General features: G+C 37.6%; 1 protein-coding gene across 2 annotated transcripts in view; it reads right to left on the bottom strand.

Annotated features, from left to right (window-relative positions):
* The window catches only part of jag2a (jagged canonical Notch ligand 2a), a 34599-nt gene extending 27590 nt beyond the window's left edge, over window positions 1–7009 (bottom strand). For both annotated transcript variants that reach the window (XM_073873408.1, XM_073873409.1), the window contains exons 1-2: window positions 6760–7009; window positions 5965–6285 (exon numbers count right to left, since the gene is read on the bottom strand). In XM_073873408.1, coding sequence (XP_073729509.1) covers window positions 5965–6285; window positions 6760–6822 — 384 coding nt within the window. In that variant the 5' untranslated portion in view covers window positions 6823–7009. The remainder of the gene's footprint in view (window positions 1–5964; window positions 6286–6759) is intronic.
* Window positions 7010–18135: the final 11126 nt, after the last annotated feature.

Genomic DNA, 18135 nt, shown 5'->3' with positions numbered 1-18135 from the left:
AAGGCTACCAGGTAAGCAGTTCTTCTTATCTTAAAAAAGTTGAAATTTTGTTTGTCATAGTATCTAGACAATGTTTTAGTTCTCATTACTGAAACATGAGTTTGTAAATGCATATATTTAATGTAATATTATGTTGCGGTAATGATACTTTTTTTAGATGATAATCTAAAAAAATGTAAATAATTCTATAGGAAATATTTTTTAAATGCTCTAAAAATAATGCTTATAGTAAGTTCAGACCTTAATCTTATATGTGCAAAAAAAAATTGGCTTCAATGGCTTTTTCAAAAAAATCTGATGCTGGACACCTTCTAAGTCTGGATTTCATGAGAATCACCTATATTTCTTTCATTCACATAAAATAGTGGGGATCCAAATGTCTTTCTGGAAACATCTCATTTCAGATACCTAAATACAAATTTAATCAGTCCAAGACATTGAAATTTGATTTTATTAAAATAAAACCATTTTGATTCAGCATACTAATGAAGGATTTGTGTTGTATTCCTTTGTAAAATAAGTACTGACATGAACACCTGCCTTTATGTACTGTATGATAAAGTTTTAAAGACACCAACCACGTTTTAGAGAGGAGGAGAGGGAAAGATTTTACATGTATCTTTCATTAGTCAGAAGGCAATAAGACACCCACATACACATACCAACAGATACACTGGCACACACACACACACATACTGTACTCTGAGTCTGCCAATGAATAAATTACACCTTCTAAGTGACACTAAGCAAGCAGTGCCACAGTTTTTACACCTCAGAGGGCAGCGTGGTCATATACTGCAAGACCACAGCCCGATTACTTTTATTATCACAGATACGCACACAAGGATTAGTACAACATTAATACAAGTACAAATCTACTCTATGCATGATAACATAGAGTAGAAACTGTTCCTTTAAAAGTGAATTGTGCAGGTTGGTACAGTAACAGACCTGTAAAGTCACTTCATGTGAACGCATTTCTGTGGCACCGAATTAGCAGTGGTAATTAAGGTAAGGCAATAAGCAATGAGAGGCTGCATGAGGGCAACACCAAAAAAAATATTTTTTGCGCACTAATTACAAGGAATATTTAATCAGATCTTAGATTTTAGACAGAGGTATTGATTTATTAAAGGTCACGTTCTTTCTGATCCCATTTTTTAAAGCAACACTATGTAGTTTCCATGTAAAAATGACTTACAGCTCCCCCATGTGGTTGAAAAGCGCAACAGTGCCTGGTATCAGATACTCTTCTGCAGCCAGGGGGAGGGGCGGGGCTGTGTTTCCTACCCTCCACCACCACTTTCAGAGTGTGCTTGTAGCAGCTAGGAGGCTGCTCAGGTTGCAGCAACAGTACAATTTGTCCAGTTAAAAGTTGTTCTATCACTGAAATAATGTTTGAGACATTATTTAAAGGTAAAAAACTACTTAGTGTTGCTTTAAACCCTAGTTAGTGTTTAATGTTGCTATAATAGCATAAATAATACCTGTACAATGATAAAGCGCAAAGTTCACTGCGAGGCGATATATTTTCTTTAACAGAATTGGCCTTTCAAAGCCTACATTGAACGGCCAATTTGGTCTACAGCTCTCTACTTCCTGCTTTAATGACGTAACTAGAACAGTTTTTTGACTAACCTTCGCCCACAGGAATATGTCAGTCGCCAGCTAAGCTAACGGCAAGCTAAGCTGCTATCGAATCACAACACACTAAACAAGCTACACAATCAGAACTCGATACGTATTTCTTAAGGAGGGACTTCATAGAACAAGGAATCAGGCCGTTTTGAGGACAGTGAAAACAGCGCTATACACATAAGTAAATTATGTGAAAAATACCGAGTTTTTTTACACGTGAAACATGAACACATTTTATATTGCGCACTATAAACGCAATCAAAGCTTCAAAAACACAGAAAGAATTTGAGCTTTAATATAACTTAAAAGGAACTGCATGATAAAAAAGTGAATGTGCACCCTAAAAATAGGCTTTTGTTTCAACCCGTGGTTGGGTTAAATATGGGCAAACCCAACCACTGGTTTAAATTAATCTAGATCTTTCTTGGGTTTCAACCATGGATTGAAAAAAACACCACTTTGTGTGCAATTGCAGCATCATAAAGCTACAAGAAATTAGACCCAGAATCAGGCCAGATGGGAATATAGCAGGTCTGATATCAATTGCTAAAATTTCTGCAGCCAGCAAATGAAAAATCAGTCCAGATAAAGAATGTGAAGCAGGTTGCACCAAACACCCGTCATCTAATGCTTAGCCAACTACACAGAACAGAGAAGAGATGAAAAACAAGACTCAACACTCATCCAAGGTTTTAAAAAAGAGGAGGTGAAAAGAGAGCAGAAATGAAAGGAAAATGGGAAAATTAAAGGAGACCAGAAGTTTGGGAGTATTTAGTCTTGAGGCAGGTTAGTAAACACCCCACCCATGTTTTAGCTGTGAGGAGTATAGGTAATGGATTTGCTTGTAATTAGTGTCTCTGTGTCTTTCAGTAAAACACTCTGTCTTTCTTTCTAAGTGAAGAAATGTCTCTAGCATCTTGGCTAGTCCATATTTACGTAATTTCAGGAATGACGGTGGATACAGACAATAAAAAACGGCATATTCTGTGTTTTAGATTCTGGTTGACAGCACCAGTGAAAGAGATGGACCAGATAAGTTTTGCAGTTAGTTCCCAAGCATCAAGCTTGGACCAGCAAAGAAATTAATTTTCACAGGCCTGTTCAACAGGGTTAAGTGGCCGCTGACCTCAAGTCGCAAATCAAATATTAATAGTGATACATCATTCATTTTAGTTTGGCTTTAAACATGACCTCTTTTTTGACTGTGTATTCTAAAGGCTGATAAATTCCTTATTGTGAGACAGGACATGAACTTGGGAAGCTTGGAAAAGATTAAACAAAAAATGGTGGTGTGCACTCAGTTGGATGGGATTTTTTATCCAAAAACAAAGCATGGTATGCTGGAAGAGTATCAAAGATCTCGCAGCTGTAGGACGTCAGCCACAGCGGGACTTATAAGGCTCATAAACATCACCTTCCGTAAACTGCATCCCACCCCTGGCACACCCGATTAGCTAAGAAACTATCGACAATGGCAGATATAAGCGTCTTGGCAGATTTTAGTTGGACTGACGCTGATCAAATATGACCATGTGTGTTCATGCAGCCTTAACCTAATGTATCATCTGAAACCCAACTTTATTTCTATTTGCTCTTTATGCATTTGTGAAGAATGAAATGCAGTTATAATGAACATAACATTATGGGAAGATTATGTTCATTAGCAAGTATTTGATTTTGAGGTTTGCCAGTTCCAAAAATAATCGATTGCACTATTCAACATCACAGCAGGAAGATTTGCTTTCTACTAAGGGCTGTCTGCACCAGTATTAACACAGGACTGTGAATATGCGTAAGTTCACATTAAAGGACAAGTTCGGTATTTTACACTATTTTCAGATTGTTTAGGATGAAATAGAACGGTTTTGACTGAAATTTGGACATATGATGCTGGCCTGAGAATTTTTTGGTGTTTGTTGTATCACCCCACACCTCTACAATGGCTGCATAGGTGCATTGGAACAATCCTTCCTAAAATGCATTTAACTTTCGTTAACAAAGACGTGAAACTCACCGAGTGGTCAGGGGTGTTGTTTACTGATATGCAAAAATCGCCGCAAAAGATGCTCTCCAACAGGTTTTATCGTAGTTTTTGTCCAACTCCATTGACTTGTATTAGATGTGCTGGGAGGTACGGTATTACTCTGCCGCCGGGAACGTTGTTTGTATTCTTGCAATTGGCAAAGGTGGATTATCGCCACCACCTGGGCTGGAGTGTCTTATTCAAGCTTTCAACGGAAGAATGTACAGTGTGAGGCGTTTGGAAAAATAGGTCCACAAGTTTACAACGAATGGTAAAACACCTGTTGGAAACCATCTTTTGCAACGATTTTTGTGTGAGCATATCAGTGAACACCCCTGACCACTCGGTGAGTTTCACGTCTTTGTAAACAAAAGTTTAATGCATTTTAGGAAGGATTGTTTCAGTGCACCTATGCAGCCATTGTAGAGGTGGTGGGGGGGTGATACAACAGAAACCGAAAATTCTGGGGCCAGCATCACATGTCCAAATTTCAGACATATACCAAACTTGTCCCTTAAACTACTGCAGCAATAAAAAAGTATCCATGTCAGGATACCAACCCTTAATTGAATAAATCATGTAAGTTGAAGTGCCTTTCTGTTAACAGCAGTGACTATATCAATACTCCAATTAAAAAAAAACACATAGACATACAGTAGAAGTATTCATGTACAATCCCAAAATATCTGAGCAGGAGCACACATGCCTCATACAGTACTGCATACACTAATGTCTAACACTGAGCAATTACTTTGTATTTAAAAGAAAACCATTTTGAAAGGCGTGTGTACCCAACAGATGAAAACAAAAAGCTCTTGCCCCAGGCTACTGATATCACCACCACTCAATCTGTAGGAAAACAGGAACAAAATGCAATAATTCAATGCGAACCACCATCTACCAATGCAGAATGACAAGGGTTTTAAAAAAGCATCAACAATCACACTGATCTAAGCAGTGTGTGGTTTGAGTTAAATGTTTTACCCACAGTAATGCATCCTGCATTATCTTACAACCTATCTGTTTTGGTCTATTTAGCAACAATGCCTGTATCTGAAATGTGATCGAGCAGACAACTCCCACAGCCTTTCTATTCTCTATCACTTCAGTTGTGATAACACTCCATAAACATGCCAGCTCTAGTCAAAAACTCTTGTCTTGTGTAAATCGTGCCCGTTTTGTCCATTTCAAAATGCAATATCACGTTTGCCCAAAACAGCATTCTTGTGAGATCACGCTACTGTCAAACTTTAATGATAACCATTCCAGACAATTCTTTTAGCAAGAAAAGATGGTAACATACATGCTAAAACATCATAGAAATTTTTATGGATTTAGTGGTTGGAATTGTTTTGGAATCTAATGGTCTCTGTGGGTCTCTGCTGGTAATGTGTTAGGGTATTGGTGGGATCTGTATTTTGTAGGAGTGCCAAAACTGACTATAAAACGATATTTTAATTGTTAACAACTTATTCATATTCTTAGTTTATAATAATGATAATTTAAGTTGCACATACAAGATTTTCTTTATTTGTGCGGTAATTAATGTGCAATTCGGGCTTCCTATAAGACTACACGGCATGTGTAGAATAAAGTGAAATAGTGTAACAAAAAGTCACGAGCTATGGGAAATTTCACTAGATTTCTCAGTTCAAACCAGACATTTACACAGATTGTTTTCCTTCTGCACTCTGTAATACAGTACATGGCCATACTGCAGCCATGTCCCGCTGAATGTGAAGTGAAACACGCTACAACCTATAAATACGACACCATCAGTTAAGCGTGTAAAAGTACACTCAGCGCGCGCGAGAGAGAGACACGCACGCACGCACACAGCAGTCGTCGCCCGCGCAGCCGTACGCGCGTCGTAACCGGAGACCCTCTTCTCATCATCTACACGATTAACACCAATGACCGGTGCGACACTGAGCTATGCTCTTTCCATCGACTCAAAGATTTGCTTTGTAATGAGTATACAGTAGGAGTGTTTTCAAATATTCGTGGGCAGGCATAGCTCAACTGGAAAAGCATTGCGCTGACAGCACAAAGTCATGGGTTCGATCCCAGAGAACAAACAGAGGCTACTTATTATAAAGAATGCATTGCAAGTAGCTTTATAAAAGCGTCTAACAAAAGTGTAAATATAAAAATGCACTTGAACTCGAACATGATTGCAATATATTATAACGGATTACAATGTTCATTATAAGGCATTATGCACACCTTTATATAAAATATTTTTATGTATTGTATAGTAAATGTTATATAAAGGAGTTGACACAACATATAGAAACACCTACCGGCCAGGCAAACTGAAAGGGTATGATAACGGTCCCGAGGTCATTGGCCTTGTTTGGGTTTCCATTGAGTCCTTTAAGCTGAAACGTATTTCCCCCGAGCACGCTCGTGCTCGCAGTGCCGTATGTACAGAAACTAGTTGTGGTGACCTCCACCTGGTATTCCTTTAGACAAACTTTGAAGTACGTGTCACATTCGTCCCGGTCGCACAGATCGTCTGGTGGGCTCCGCGCGCCGTCGCAGCAGTTGCCATTCGCGAGCTCGCCCCTGTCATTCTCCACGCTCATCAACTGAAGCTCCAAATAACCCGATGAGTGGCAAACCTAAAAATAACATAAACAGGGGGTAAAATATATATATATATTTGTTTGCCAAGATTGAATAAAATATTGTACTTGCTTGCGTTAAAACAACACAATATAAAACAAAAATTTTAAGTCAGTGCAATGTACTCCACTGTGTTATATATTCTGATTTGAGGAGTGTTTTGATTGTTATACAGGCAGAGTGCACTTGCAACAATTGTAACTCGTGCAATAATTAAATAAAACTGTTACACATTAAACACTTTTAATTAATAATGTACTGTAGGCAATGCATAAAGTTTCACTGCACACGGACAGGTTTTAATAAGCACTTAAGGATCACATGATATCATAATAATTGAAGTAGAATAAAAATCTCCAAAATCTAACTTTGCAACAAAAAGAATGAATTTCGTTTAAAAGTAAACCGCTTGATTTCTTATTTACATTTAATAAAGTGTACTGTCTGACGCAAGAAAGTTTTTAACTCACCTCAGTCCAAAACGTCAAAATTAGGAACACTAGTGAGAAACAACCTCCGAAATAGTTATGCATGACTCCTATGAAGTTAATACGGCATGGTTACAAAAAAACACATATATGCGGCATATCCACAAAATCCAGCCATTCAAAAAGTGATTCCTTTCGTCGCAAGCGCTGCAGAAGATGAGATGAAAGTCATTCACATACATCCACTCGTCCTCAGTCAGGCTGCTCTCACTATATCAGTCAACTAAAATCCGCCTCAACGTGCTTTGATTGACAGTTCAGTAAACCATTGTGAAGTCATTAGTAGTTGTAGAACTTCTGAAGTAGCCAACCACAAGTCTAGAGGGCGGAGCCTCGCTCTATAAATCACAGATTCGACCAAATCATTGATTTAGTAAGTGGAAATGTAAGATTTGAAGCATGAATTAGGGATGTTTAATATTTTAAAAGTTTTTAATTATTTTGCACAAATTATAATTTTATATTTTGAAAAACGTAGCAGTTAAATGACAACATAACTATTGTTTAAGTATGCTGCTGCTTGTAAACGATTTTTATACACTAAGGTTTTGGTTGCATTTTTATATTGTAGTTCCAAATTGAAGTCTATTACCGTACTCAATTTTCTGGGTAACGGACACAGAGCGCCCTCTAGTGAATGGTGTACTGGTTTGCACGTGAGTCCTTGCAACAGACTGTCCATCACCATCTTTCCTTAATGTATCATCTTATGTTATTATGCTTAGACCTGATCTAATCTTGACTTTTTATTATGTATGTAATCATATCAACACAAAATAAACATAGACTTCATACGAGCTATAAACATCTGTCTATGTGAGGATTAAGACGTGTAAATGATTGTATTTAGTACTTCACCATATCACTCTCTCATCTCATGAGGTCATTATTGTGCCTGATAAATCAGCGTGGGAATGTTTGGATTAAGCATTTTTTTTTTGCAAAAAGCTTCCCACCCCAAAGGCGTTATGCTAACCAAGTAAAAAGCCAGAAATTAAACTTGAAACAGACTACATGACTATATCAGAAATCTACTTTATGGGTGTTTCGTATCCTGATTTTTGTTAATCAATGTCCTTCTCTCTCTTGCTTTAGGAAATGGGTGACGCTATATTCCTAATCTTACGGTCAGACTCCATCCTGCGTTCCTCTATGGCCAGAATAAAGAAAGGAAATCAGCCCCAGTGCTGCATGCAGATGAATTATAACTAAGTGAACAATACTCACTGCAGTCTGAGGATGTGACACACTGGGGCTCTGATAGAAAAGCACCTGTACTCTGTTAACATGATTCATACTGTAAGGGTTTTGCTTTCCCATGAATGCACGTGAGTCATTTTAACATGTCAGATTCAGACATGTATTGGGATTATGACTATTTCATGATGTTTTTTTGTCGTTGTCATCAGTTTTGCAGCAGTAAAAAAGTTTTGTCTGCAATCAAAAATACAACTGTAGTTTAGATACAGTACAATGATTTAGGGATTACAGGGCAACCATACCAAGGTGCAACATATCAATATATTTACTTTGTATGGCATGTCATTGTTTTTGGATGAAAGCATCTGCCAAATGTATAACGTTAACCCTAACTTCACTTTTACACTCTAAAAATGGCTGGGTTATTTTTGACCCATAATGGGTTAATATTGGACAGAACACATGCTGGGTCAAAAATGACCCAATGTTGGGTTGTTGTTATCCAAGGGGTGTGTTCTGTCCAATATTTACCCATTATGGGTCAAAAATAACCCAGCCATTTTTAGAGTGTAAAGGGACAGTTCACCCCCCCCAAAAAAATGACATCATCATTTACTCACACTCATGTTGTTCTGTGTGTTTTTTTCTCTGTTGAACAACACAAGAAAATATTTTGATAGATGTTGGTAAGCACACAGTTGGCAGTACCATTTGACTTCTATAGAAGAAAGAAATACTGTGTGCATTCACTCTTTCTTTATCTCTCTTTATCTTCATCCTTTCTCTGCAATCTTTCCATTCTCTTGAAGAGACAGAATCAAGTGTAATGGAGCAGAAGTGTAAGCAAGCAGGTGTGTCACTTGGAGGTGTGAAGTTCTTGTAATGTCAGTGATGGAGTGTAAAAGTGCTTAACCTTTGACCTCAAGTCAGACTTCTATTACAACTAATTCAGAATGTGTATACACATCTGCCCTTTACACCTTTCTTGGGGTGACTGAACAGGTAAGACATTTCATGTGAGTCGTCTTCACCTGTATCTGTCATCGTCAGTGAAAATTTGTGGAAAATGTGGGATACATTTTAAATTTGACTTTTTCGATTTTCAATTTTGTTATGTTGCAACCTGATACTACAATAATAGTCTAAATTAATTTAGACCCCATAAAGTACCCCATAATGACAAATTGAAAACTTGAAAGAAATTGCAGTTACATTTGGTGGTTCTTGTGCTAAAAAAAATCTACTTTAATTACAAAAATTGTAAATAATGTCAGAGTACTGAAGCTGAACTAAAACTTGTTTCACAAGATCCAATCTGCTGGCAGATTTCGCAATGCTGTGACCCCACCACATGTAGCAGGACACTTTTTTAAAGCCCAGAACATCAGCTGTGGTTCTGATCCAGAATTGATGCCGGGCTTCGTTTAGGTTTATGGCCCACAAGGGTTAACCTCAAGCGGGAATATGCGTGCCTAGCAGTGGGTGGGTGTGTAGAGAATGAAGCTGTTATCAGCTCAGTCAGCTGTGCCAATCATTCATTGCATTTATGTGCCATAAGAGTGGGAGGGGTACACGAACACGCATACACAATAAGACATTGTGTTGCTTATATACAGTGCTGAATAGGAGGAGATTTCTTAGAAAAATCCCTAAGGATCTCGCGTGTGACTGTGACCTCCTAGAAAAGAATTAATAGTGATATAATCATAGTTTTAGAAAACGATTTGCAAGTTTAGTTTTGCATTGCATTCAAAGATCTTGTACTTTCACGTATTACTGTATCTGGTGCTTTTTTCTCTTGCTTAGACTTGTTTAATGAGTTCTTGCATACTCAACACTCCTACGCGTCCTCGTGTTTTGTTTCAAAAAGTTTTGGGCAGGGAGAGATCCTGTGCAATTGTATTTCACACACCAAGGCATTTTTCTTCACGAGGTAACATTTCCTGCAAAAGTGAGAGAAGGGGCGGAGCAAGAGTGCTAATTTATCATAGAGATGTCTACGTTATCCAGGGAATTCAAGGGGAATTCCACACAGACATTCCATGGTTGTTCCAAACACTTCCAAAGCTCAGTTCAGCAGATCAAGAACGGCATGCATCATAAACAAATGTCAAGGACGTGTCACTCTACCTCCTTCTCAGTAAATCTCTACCTGTACAGTCCTATGCCAATTCACATTCCTGATTATAATTTTTGAACCCTGACATGATATTGGAGGGCAACCCCTTATAGACGCTGTAAGGATTGTGGAATTAATTTCCAAAGAAGTGGAAATGGGGAGAATTGGAGAGGAGGAAATTCTGGCCTCTACATGTTAAGGAGACACACACACACACACGTTTGTGAGAACGCACACACATTTGTCCTAATGCCAAAAGTAATGCCTGGGCAGATCTTATCAATCAAAAGAAAACATAAGAGAGGAAAAATCCAGGCAAACAAGAGAAGATGAGGCAGGCTCTTATCTTTGTTTACTGTAATCACAGAACACTCCAGAGATTTTCAAGGGCTCTATGTGACATCGCGGTTCTAAGTTCTAGAGCTGGTTCTAAATGGAGTCAACTTTGTGGACAGTCAAGAGTTTAAAGGGTTTAATCTGTTTGTCTTGGGTTCCTTTATGACACCTCAGATCTTAGGCTCTCCCCAGATTCACGGTGGTTTGTATTTCAAAAGCTTCTGGAAGCATCTTGGAAGATAAACATGTCGGTCAGTGATTGATCGTTTTCTAATTGTCCTTATATGAACTGACAATATCTTAGTGACTTTATGCTAACAGATGTACACACGGTGATGATGTCATGTATTAAAATAAGGGGTTAACTACTGGGGTTAAAGTTAGGTTAACCAGAGGCACAGGAATGTTGTTGTACTGTGTTTTCACCTGTATAGGTACACTCAAAAAAATGAACTTGATTGAAGTCAGTTTTACTAAATATTTTCTTGTTCACTTTACTTAACAAACACAAGTAACGGCATATGATTAATTTAACTTAGTAATTTCAACAAAAGACTGTGTCTTGTCAGCTTAACTTCAAAATTATTTGTTCAGCCAATGTAACGTTGTTGCATAAAAGTAACAGATTAATAAAACCAATACAGACTTGCATCTCATTGGCTGATGATGCTGCAGTGTATTATGGGTAAATTGTTGTTCTGGCAGAATTGTTGTACCCTCTTGCAAAAGTGTAGCACGATTAGATGGGTACCTGAGTAATAAGTGGCCAAGTATAAGTTAATTAACTTGTTCTGATATATTTTAGAACAAAACAAACCAACAAACGGTTTGAAATGTTACATTGTAATTCAAATATGTTTGTGATATGTTTGTTAAACTGTAATTAAATAAAGGTTGTATTGAGCAGCTGCACTCTGATTGATTGATTCGTTGTTATGGAGTAATTAAATCATTATTTTTAATTTTGTTTTCATCAATTAAATGTTTCATAATAGTGACTTTACTAGGATTTCTTTAGTCCATGCACCATTTAAATTGTCAATTTTACACAAACTTTTTTAGTAAATACAACTTACATTTTATTTGTTGACATTACTTAACAAAGCTATGTGGAACCCACTTGACGAAGGTTTTTTAAGTAAATCCAACTTTTTATTTTTTTGAGTGTATCTGTGTTATATACTGAAACACTTTATTGTAGCAATTGATTAATGTAAAAGTGCATTGTTGGAACTCTATCTTTATATTCGCTATTATTTGTTGTTAGATCAACCAGTACATTAAAGGCATCAGATTTGTACGCTGTAGGGATTATTTGCCCTTTATCCTCGGATGATAGATGGTATGCCCACACACAGGACATGTGGGAGATGGTGACTGAACCTTTACCTGAGCATTACAGCTAGACATTATGTCTCCACACTGCATCACAGACACACACAACACAACAGTAGGTCTTGATCTTTTGAACTACTACTTATTAAATACTCATTTAACACACATATCATCTAAAAGCTCAAAGATCTGTGAAGGTTGTTAGCTGCAAAAATACAGCAGCTGTTGTGACTTCAGAAAGTGAGTGTAGGCCTATGGTGTCTGCACGTCTGGATATGGATTAAGTTAATAGTGTGTGTGAACAGAAGAGTGTCTTTTAAGTAGGATTTTAAATTGTCTGGCTCCAAGATGCAGTATTATGGTCAGTCTTTTACACAGAAGCCAATTATTACCTGACCACATAATAACGCAGTTACACTGTAAATCACTATCTTCATGATAATTTATGATTTCAGCATATTTTTTATCATATTGCACATATGCTCTGTAAAGATAACAGTGGTTTGTGTTTTTCAGCATCTTTTGAATAAAAACAGAAACAAAAATTTCGATAATTGTTAATAATAAAATATGTTATAATTTAGAAAAAGGCTTTAGATATTCCACTGTGTTGACAACCTTCAAGTTGTGGGTTGTGGCAATAAACTTCACATTCACCAAAAGGAGCACAGAATATAATTTAGATTACGGGGAGAAGCAGGGGCGGACTGGCCATCTGACAGACCGGGCAGTTTCCCGGTGGGCCGACGTACTTTTTGGGCCGATCCATCTCATACTATTTTTGTCTGAGCAGCCCAGTTAGCGTCTTTTTTTTCCTAGACAGACCGGCCCACTGACATTTAAGCAGCAGCCCATTGGTTATTTTTTTTAAACGACATTAAGCTGGCCCAATGACGGACCAGCCCAGTCATCGTCCTTTTTTTTACCCTAAATAGACCGGCCCACTCACATTTAAGCAGCAGCCAATTGGTTATTTTTTTTAATGACATAAAGCTGGCCCAATCACCGCTTTGGTCTCTGTGCAAGCGAGCGTGCAACGTCGGTCAGTTCACGTGTCAAAATAGAGAGAGAGAGATGGAGAAAAAACTCAAGGGAGGTGCAGAAAAACTGCGCGACAAAAAGAAACAGACTCTTCAGGCAGACGCTGGAAAATAACACAACTGTTTTCTTCAACTCGCGTCGCTGGTGATGATGATGATGATGATGGTGGCGCGTGGCACTGGCAGCACCAGCACGCAAAATGTCAGTGAGGAGAGGGAGAGAGAGACGAGGGAGAAGTGAGTTGCGGTAAGCAGAACTGCTTTCAAAACACAAGTTTAGATAGAAACCCCTTGATAAAACCAAGTCAAAAACACACAATTATGGTGATAAAGCTGCAACAAAATAATTGCACTCTTTGCTCTGTGACTACAACCCAGTCAATATTTGACGACACTTGACCATTCGTCAATATGTGACGCGGAGGGTATACCTTTCGCGTCATTTTTTGACGAACTGGGGACTTCAATACTATTACGTCCGTTGCATTCTCTTCTCCTATTTTCTTACCATTTTCGCGTCGGTTTAGGGTTAGATTTACATAATGACATCCCTACCCAAACCTAACTCTAACCCCAACGCCAGGTGACAACTGTTTCTAACCCCAACGCCAGGTGACAACTGTTTAATTTCGCGTACACTGTTTAATTTCACGTACACTGTTTAATTTTGCGTAATCTAACCCTAAACCGACGCGAAAATGGTAAGAAAATAGGAGAAGAGAATGCAACAGACGTAATAGTATTGAAGTCCCCAGTTCGTCAAAAAATGACGCGAAAGGTATACCCTCCGCGTCACATATTGACGAATGGTCAAGTGTCGTCAAATATTGACGACATGGGGTGAGACTGTGTTAGTGACTACGAGAGTGTATCTGATTCGTAGATTTTTCGTTGATTGTCTGTTTCAAAATGTGTCATTTCTCTTCAAGCAAAATCAAACAATCCAGGACATCTGCTTACAGACAAAATATATGTTTATTGTATATAACAACACAATTGACAGATAATGTTAAAAAGCTCTATTACTGTAATCACACAAGTTTAGTTCAGTGAATGTAGTAGTGAATACTTTCCTGTAAGTACTGCAAGTAATAATCAGTTTTTAATATTACTGTAAGCAGCACTTGTATTTTGTTAAAAGTCAGCAATTCAATGGCAAATTTTGCCAATTGCACCATCTCTGGTGTCCTGTTCTTCATCATAGGGTACTCTTCATCTGCCTCTCAGACTGTTTACAATCCACACAATTGGTAAAGAATACCATTAGAAAAAAGCGTGTACAATTTTGAGTTGTTGTGTTTGCTTGATGACAACTGAGTTGTAGTTGTGTTCATCTTTAGCAGCCTGCCTGTGTTTAGCATTTATAAAACAAGTTCATTGCAGTGTAAAATGTGTGTTTTACTCAGAAGTTTGTTTAGAGTTTAGCCAAAAGAGTGCATGACGAATGTGTTTAGGCCGCTATGAATTTGGTTCAGAGATTGGGGTTTAGTGTTTTAGCAATTCAGAAAAACTGTAATCAACATATAATATGACAGTTAATCAGATAGGAATATTTTTGTTGTGTTCATTATTTATTATAGGCTACGGTGTGTAGTGAATAGTGTTTTTAGGACCTAACAAAAATGTTTACAAATGTTTGAAGGATGAAGCTTGTTTAAGGATTCATGTGGATTATACAGTTTTACTGCATTAATAAATAACACGTTCTAGAAGTGTTTGTTGTGTCAACTCTCACTCTTTTCTACCTGCTATTAATTGGGTTTAGTGCTTTTATGGAATTGGAGTTGCTATTGCTTAAAGGCGTGCAAAGATGGGTGGTATTTGTAAATATATGTAGTGTGGGCCGGTTTGGGCCAAAATGCCAGGGCCGAATTTTTGTCCCAGTCCAGCCCTGGGGAGAAGAACTGAAGTGTTGTCGCATCAATTGACATCTAACTAACTTTTAGAAGTTGTTTACGTGAAACATTTAAAAACCTGAAATGTAATGGTACAATAAACTTTATCCTGGAACTTTATCCTTATTTCAGGAACCCATTGTATCAACAAATAGTTATAATAGTTAAATATATTAGTAAAATGTATTTGCCCCTTTATTTGTTCCAGATATTATAAATGAATAAATGTTTTACCGAGTTTTACCAAGACTGTCCATATTTGTTTAATATGCAGCACAAAATTGTACTTCTTACGATAAAAGATTTATGAGTAATGTAAAATTAGATCTGCTATCCCATTCAGCCAGCAGGCGTCGCTGTGCACAAATATTTAACCCTAGAATAATCTTTCAAACATAATACCTTTTCACTGCACTTTTGCAATCTGAATCAAATTTAATGACCAACTTTATAGGTTTAATAAAGAGAGCTGGCCAAATGCATGAATGTAATGTAATGATGCCTTCACGTGCTATGGGAAAGATGATATTTTCCATTTGTGAACTGGTATTTACCAGCGTGTTGTGCTCAAGTGCATTTTCCATTTGTGAACTAGAATTTACCAGTTTTCTGCGTTCAAGTGCATTTTCCATTTGTGAACTGGTATTTACCATTGCTTTTGTTGTCATGCAACCATTCACGACGTTGCTGCTGCTCTCCGCCATTTTGAAAAGGTCAAAGGTAATCTCATCTCGGCAACTCGGGCATCAAAATATTTTACGAGTTGCCCAGTGGAAAATACCACATGAGGGGTGTTCATGTGCATTTTCCAAGCGGGATTTTGGTATTTACCATAATTACGATAGCACGTGAAGGCAGCATAAAAGTAGCCTAATAGATACGGCACAAAAATCAAGCAGCCAACTGCTATCAACAAACTGTGTGGGCATACACATACAATTTTACTCTGTGAATTTACTTTACAACTGAATTTTGTGTTGTTGAATGCTAAATGCAAAATCAATAAATGTGAAACGATAAAGAGCAGCCACATGTAATCTAAAGTCTTTAATGGTTTATTGTGCTGAATTATCAGTCTATATTAAACTATTTATTGTTAATATTTATATTTAAATTATTTAAACCTCTATTTTGTAAAGGATACTCTTAAAAATAAAGATGTTTAAAATGTTATTCACAGTAATACCACAGTTCTCAAAGAACCATTTAGTTAAATGATAGAATAATCATTTCTTTCTCTTAATATTTGAAGAACTTTTGTTCACCAAAAAGATTCTTTTTGAAACAGAAAGTGCACTCTAAAATATTTCTGTAGAAATTACAGTATTACTGGGTATTATTGGCAACTAGCCGCCAGTAACTTACTGTAGATTTTACATTTATGTTATTTACTGGCAACAGTTTGTTCAAAGTTAAATGAACATGAAACATTTTCAGTCTTTATCTTCTACAGTAAGTTACTGGCAACCAGCTGCATAATTACAGAAATTTTTTTACAGTGTGTCTTTAGACATAAAAGGTTCTTTATGGTACATTTAGTCCAAAATGGTTCTTCTATGGCAGGGATGGGCAACTTGGGTCCTGTAGGGTCGGTGTCCTGCAGAGTTTAGCTCCAACCATAATTACACACCTGAAGCAGCCAATTAAGGTCTTACTAGGCATACTAGAAACTTTTAGGCAGGTGTGCTGAGGGAAATTGGAGCTAAACTCTGCAGGACACCGGCCCTCCAGGACCAAAGTTGCATATCCCTGTTCTATGGCATCATGAAGCACCTTTGTTTTTAAGAGGGAAATAGCATCAAAAACACCAATAAGTTCCAGTATCTACAGCAGGAGAGATAGTGAAACAGATATATTTATTCAGATACAACATATTTTGATTTCAATAGAATAGACACATCTATACCAGAACATTTTTCCAAAGTTCAAACGATAAAAAGTAGTTATTCCACACTATACAAAATGTTCACGTTTATTTTGGTAATCCTCCAGTGACAACAATAACAAATTCCCTTTTAAAACAGCCCACATTACTACAATATACATTATGACACAAAACAAGATGATTTTCGTGATATACCCCATTATGAAGGTCAATACAATTACCACACTTAAGGAGAACATCAGGGATGTTTTCTATTTAGCGTTCACCAATGGCACAGGCATTTTTCTTCAAAAACAGCACAAAGAGATTCAATTCTGTTAATTTTATGATCCATGTTTTCTTTAATTACATTTTCTAACAAACATTAACGCAAATGTATCCTGCAAATGATTTTATTAGTTCGAATATACATTTTAATGTACTGCAAAGGGTTTTGCTAAACTTATAGGTGAACTTATTTAGACTGTCTTTGGGTGAAGAAAATGTGTCCCTGCTATCTGACCAATGATGCTCCTTTCTCCCTGTGCCACCACTAAAAGCTTTGTACTAAGTAAATCACTGCCTCTAAACATAACCCATATTCGACAATTTCTTTTTGTCATGCATGCTTATAAAATTTTACTAATCACGCCCGCCGACGGGGGGGCAGACGGGTCTTTTGTCCCGGGCCCAGGATGAGGGGGTGCCCAGAACTGGAACCTATTGAATAATTCAGTGTTTCCCATACATTGATTTAAATGTCACAGAATCAACACTGGCCGCCACAAATAGAGTTTTCATGATTCCCATTTACATTTTAATTTGACTATTTATTCATTGTAGCGAGCGCTCAGCGCGCCTCCCTCCTCCCTCTCTCGTTGCATGCAGCGCCTCAACAGCGCGCGCCCCTCCCCTCTCTCTCATGTTGCAAGCAGCGCGGCTCTCTCAACAGTCAAAAGTATTTTAACTCCGCGTTCCTCTGTGTACTTTCTTTTTCGCGTAAACGTCAACAGTCACGGATGTCACTGATAGAGAAGATGGCTGATCGAGTTCAACATGAGTGACTTAACAAAAGGTCAGCATTACTACACATACCCGTTCTGGTGTGAGTCTGTGTCCGAGCTCTCTCCCTACCTATGATGCGGTATGTTCGTGCACGTGTTCTGTAGTAACAGCAACCGTGTATTCTCTCATATTTCTGAATTTGCAACAAATTGTCTGCGCTATACGCGATATACAATAAAACTGCCACTCGTATTTAAAATAAAAAAGCGCTCATAACGCAACAACACTGATGAGAAGAGCAACATCAGTACAGCCTCAATGTAAATGTATGATGATTTTGTCAGATGAGGGCGCGTTTTTAGCAGCAGTTAAAGAAAGAGCTGATTGGGTTTACATTAACATTAACATACATTAACAAGGAGTTACTGGGTTGTTACTGGGTCCTTTGGCCACTGATCAAAATTTTATGATGTCATTTGATTTGAAGTTCAGTACGCTCAAAATATCTAGTAGTCAGAATCATAATCACAATCATAAGTGAACTGTCTTTCTGCTAATGGTTGA

Source organism: Misgurnus anguillicaudatus, chromosome 11, assembly GCF_027580225.2.
Source record: "Misgurnus anguillicaudatus chromosome 11, ASM2758022v2, whole genome shotgun sequence".
NCBI classification, from domain to species: Eukaryota; Metazoa; Chordata; class Actinopteri; order Cypriniformes; family Cobitidae; genus Misgurnus; species Misgurnus anguillicaudatus.
Note: the sequence above shows the minus strand (reverse complement) of the source record. Positions and strands in the feature narration are given on the sequence as shown.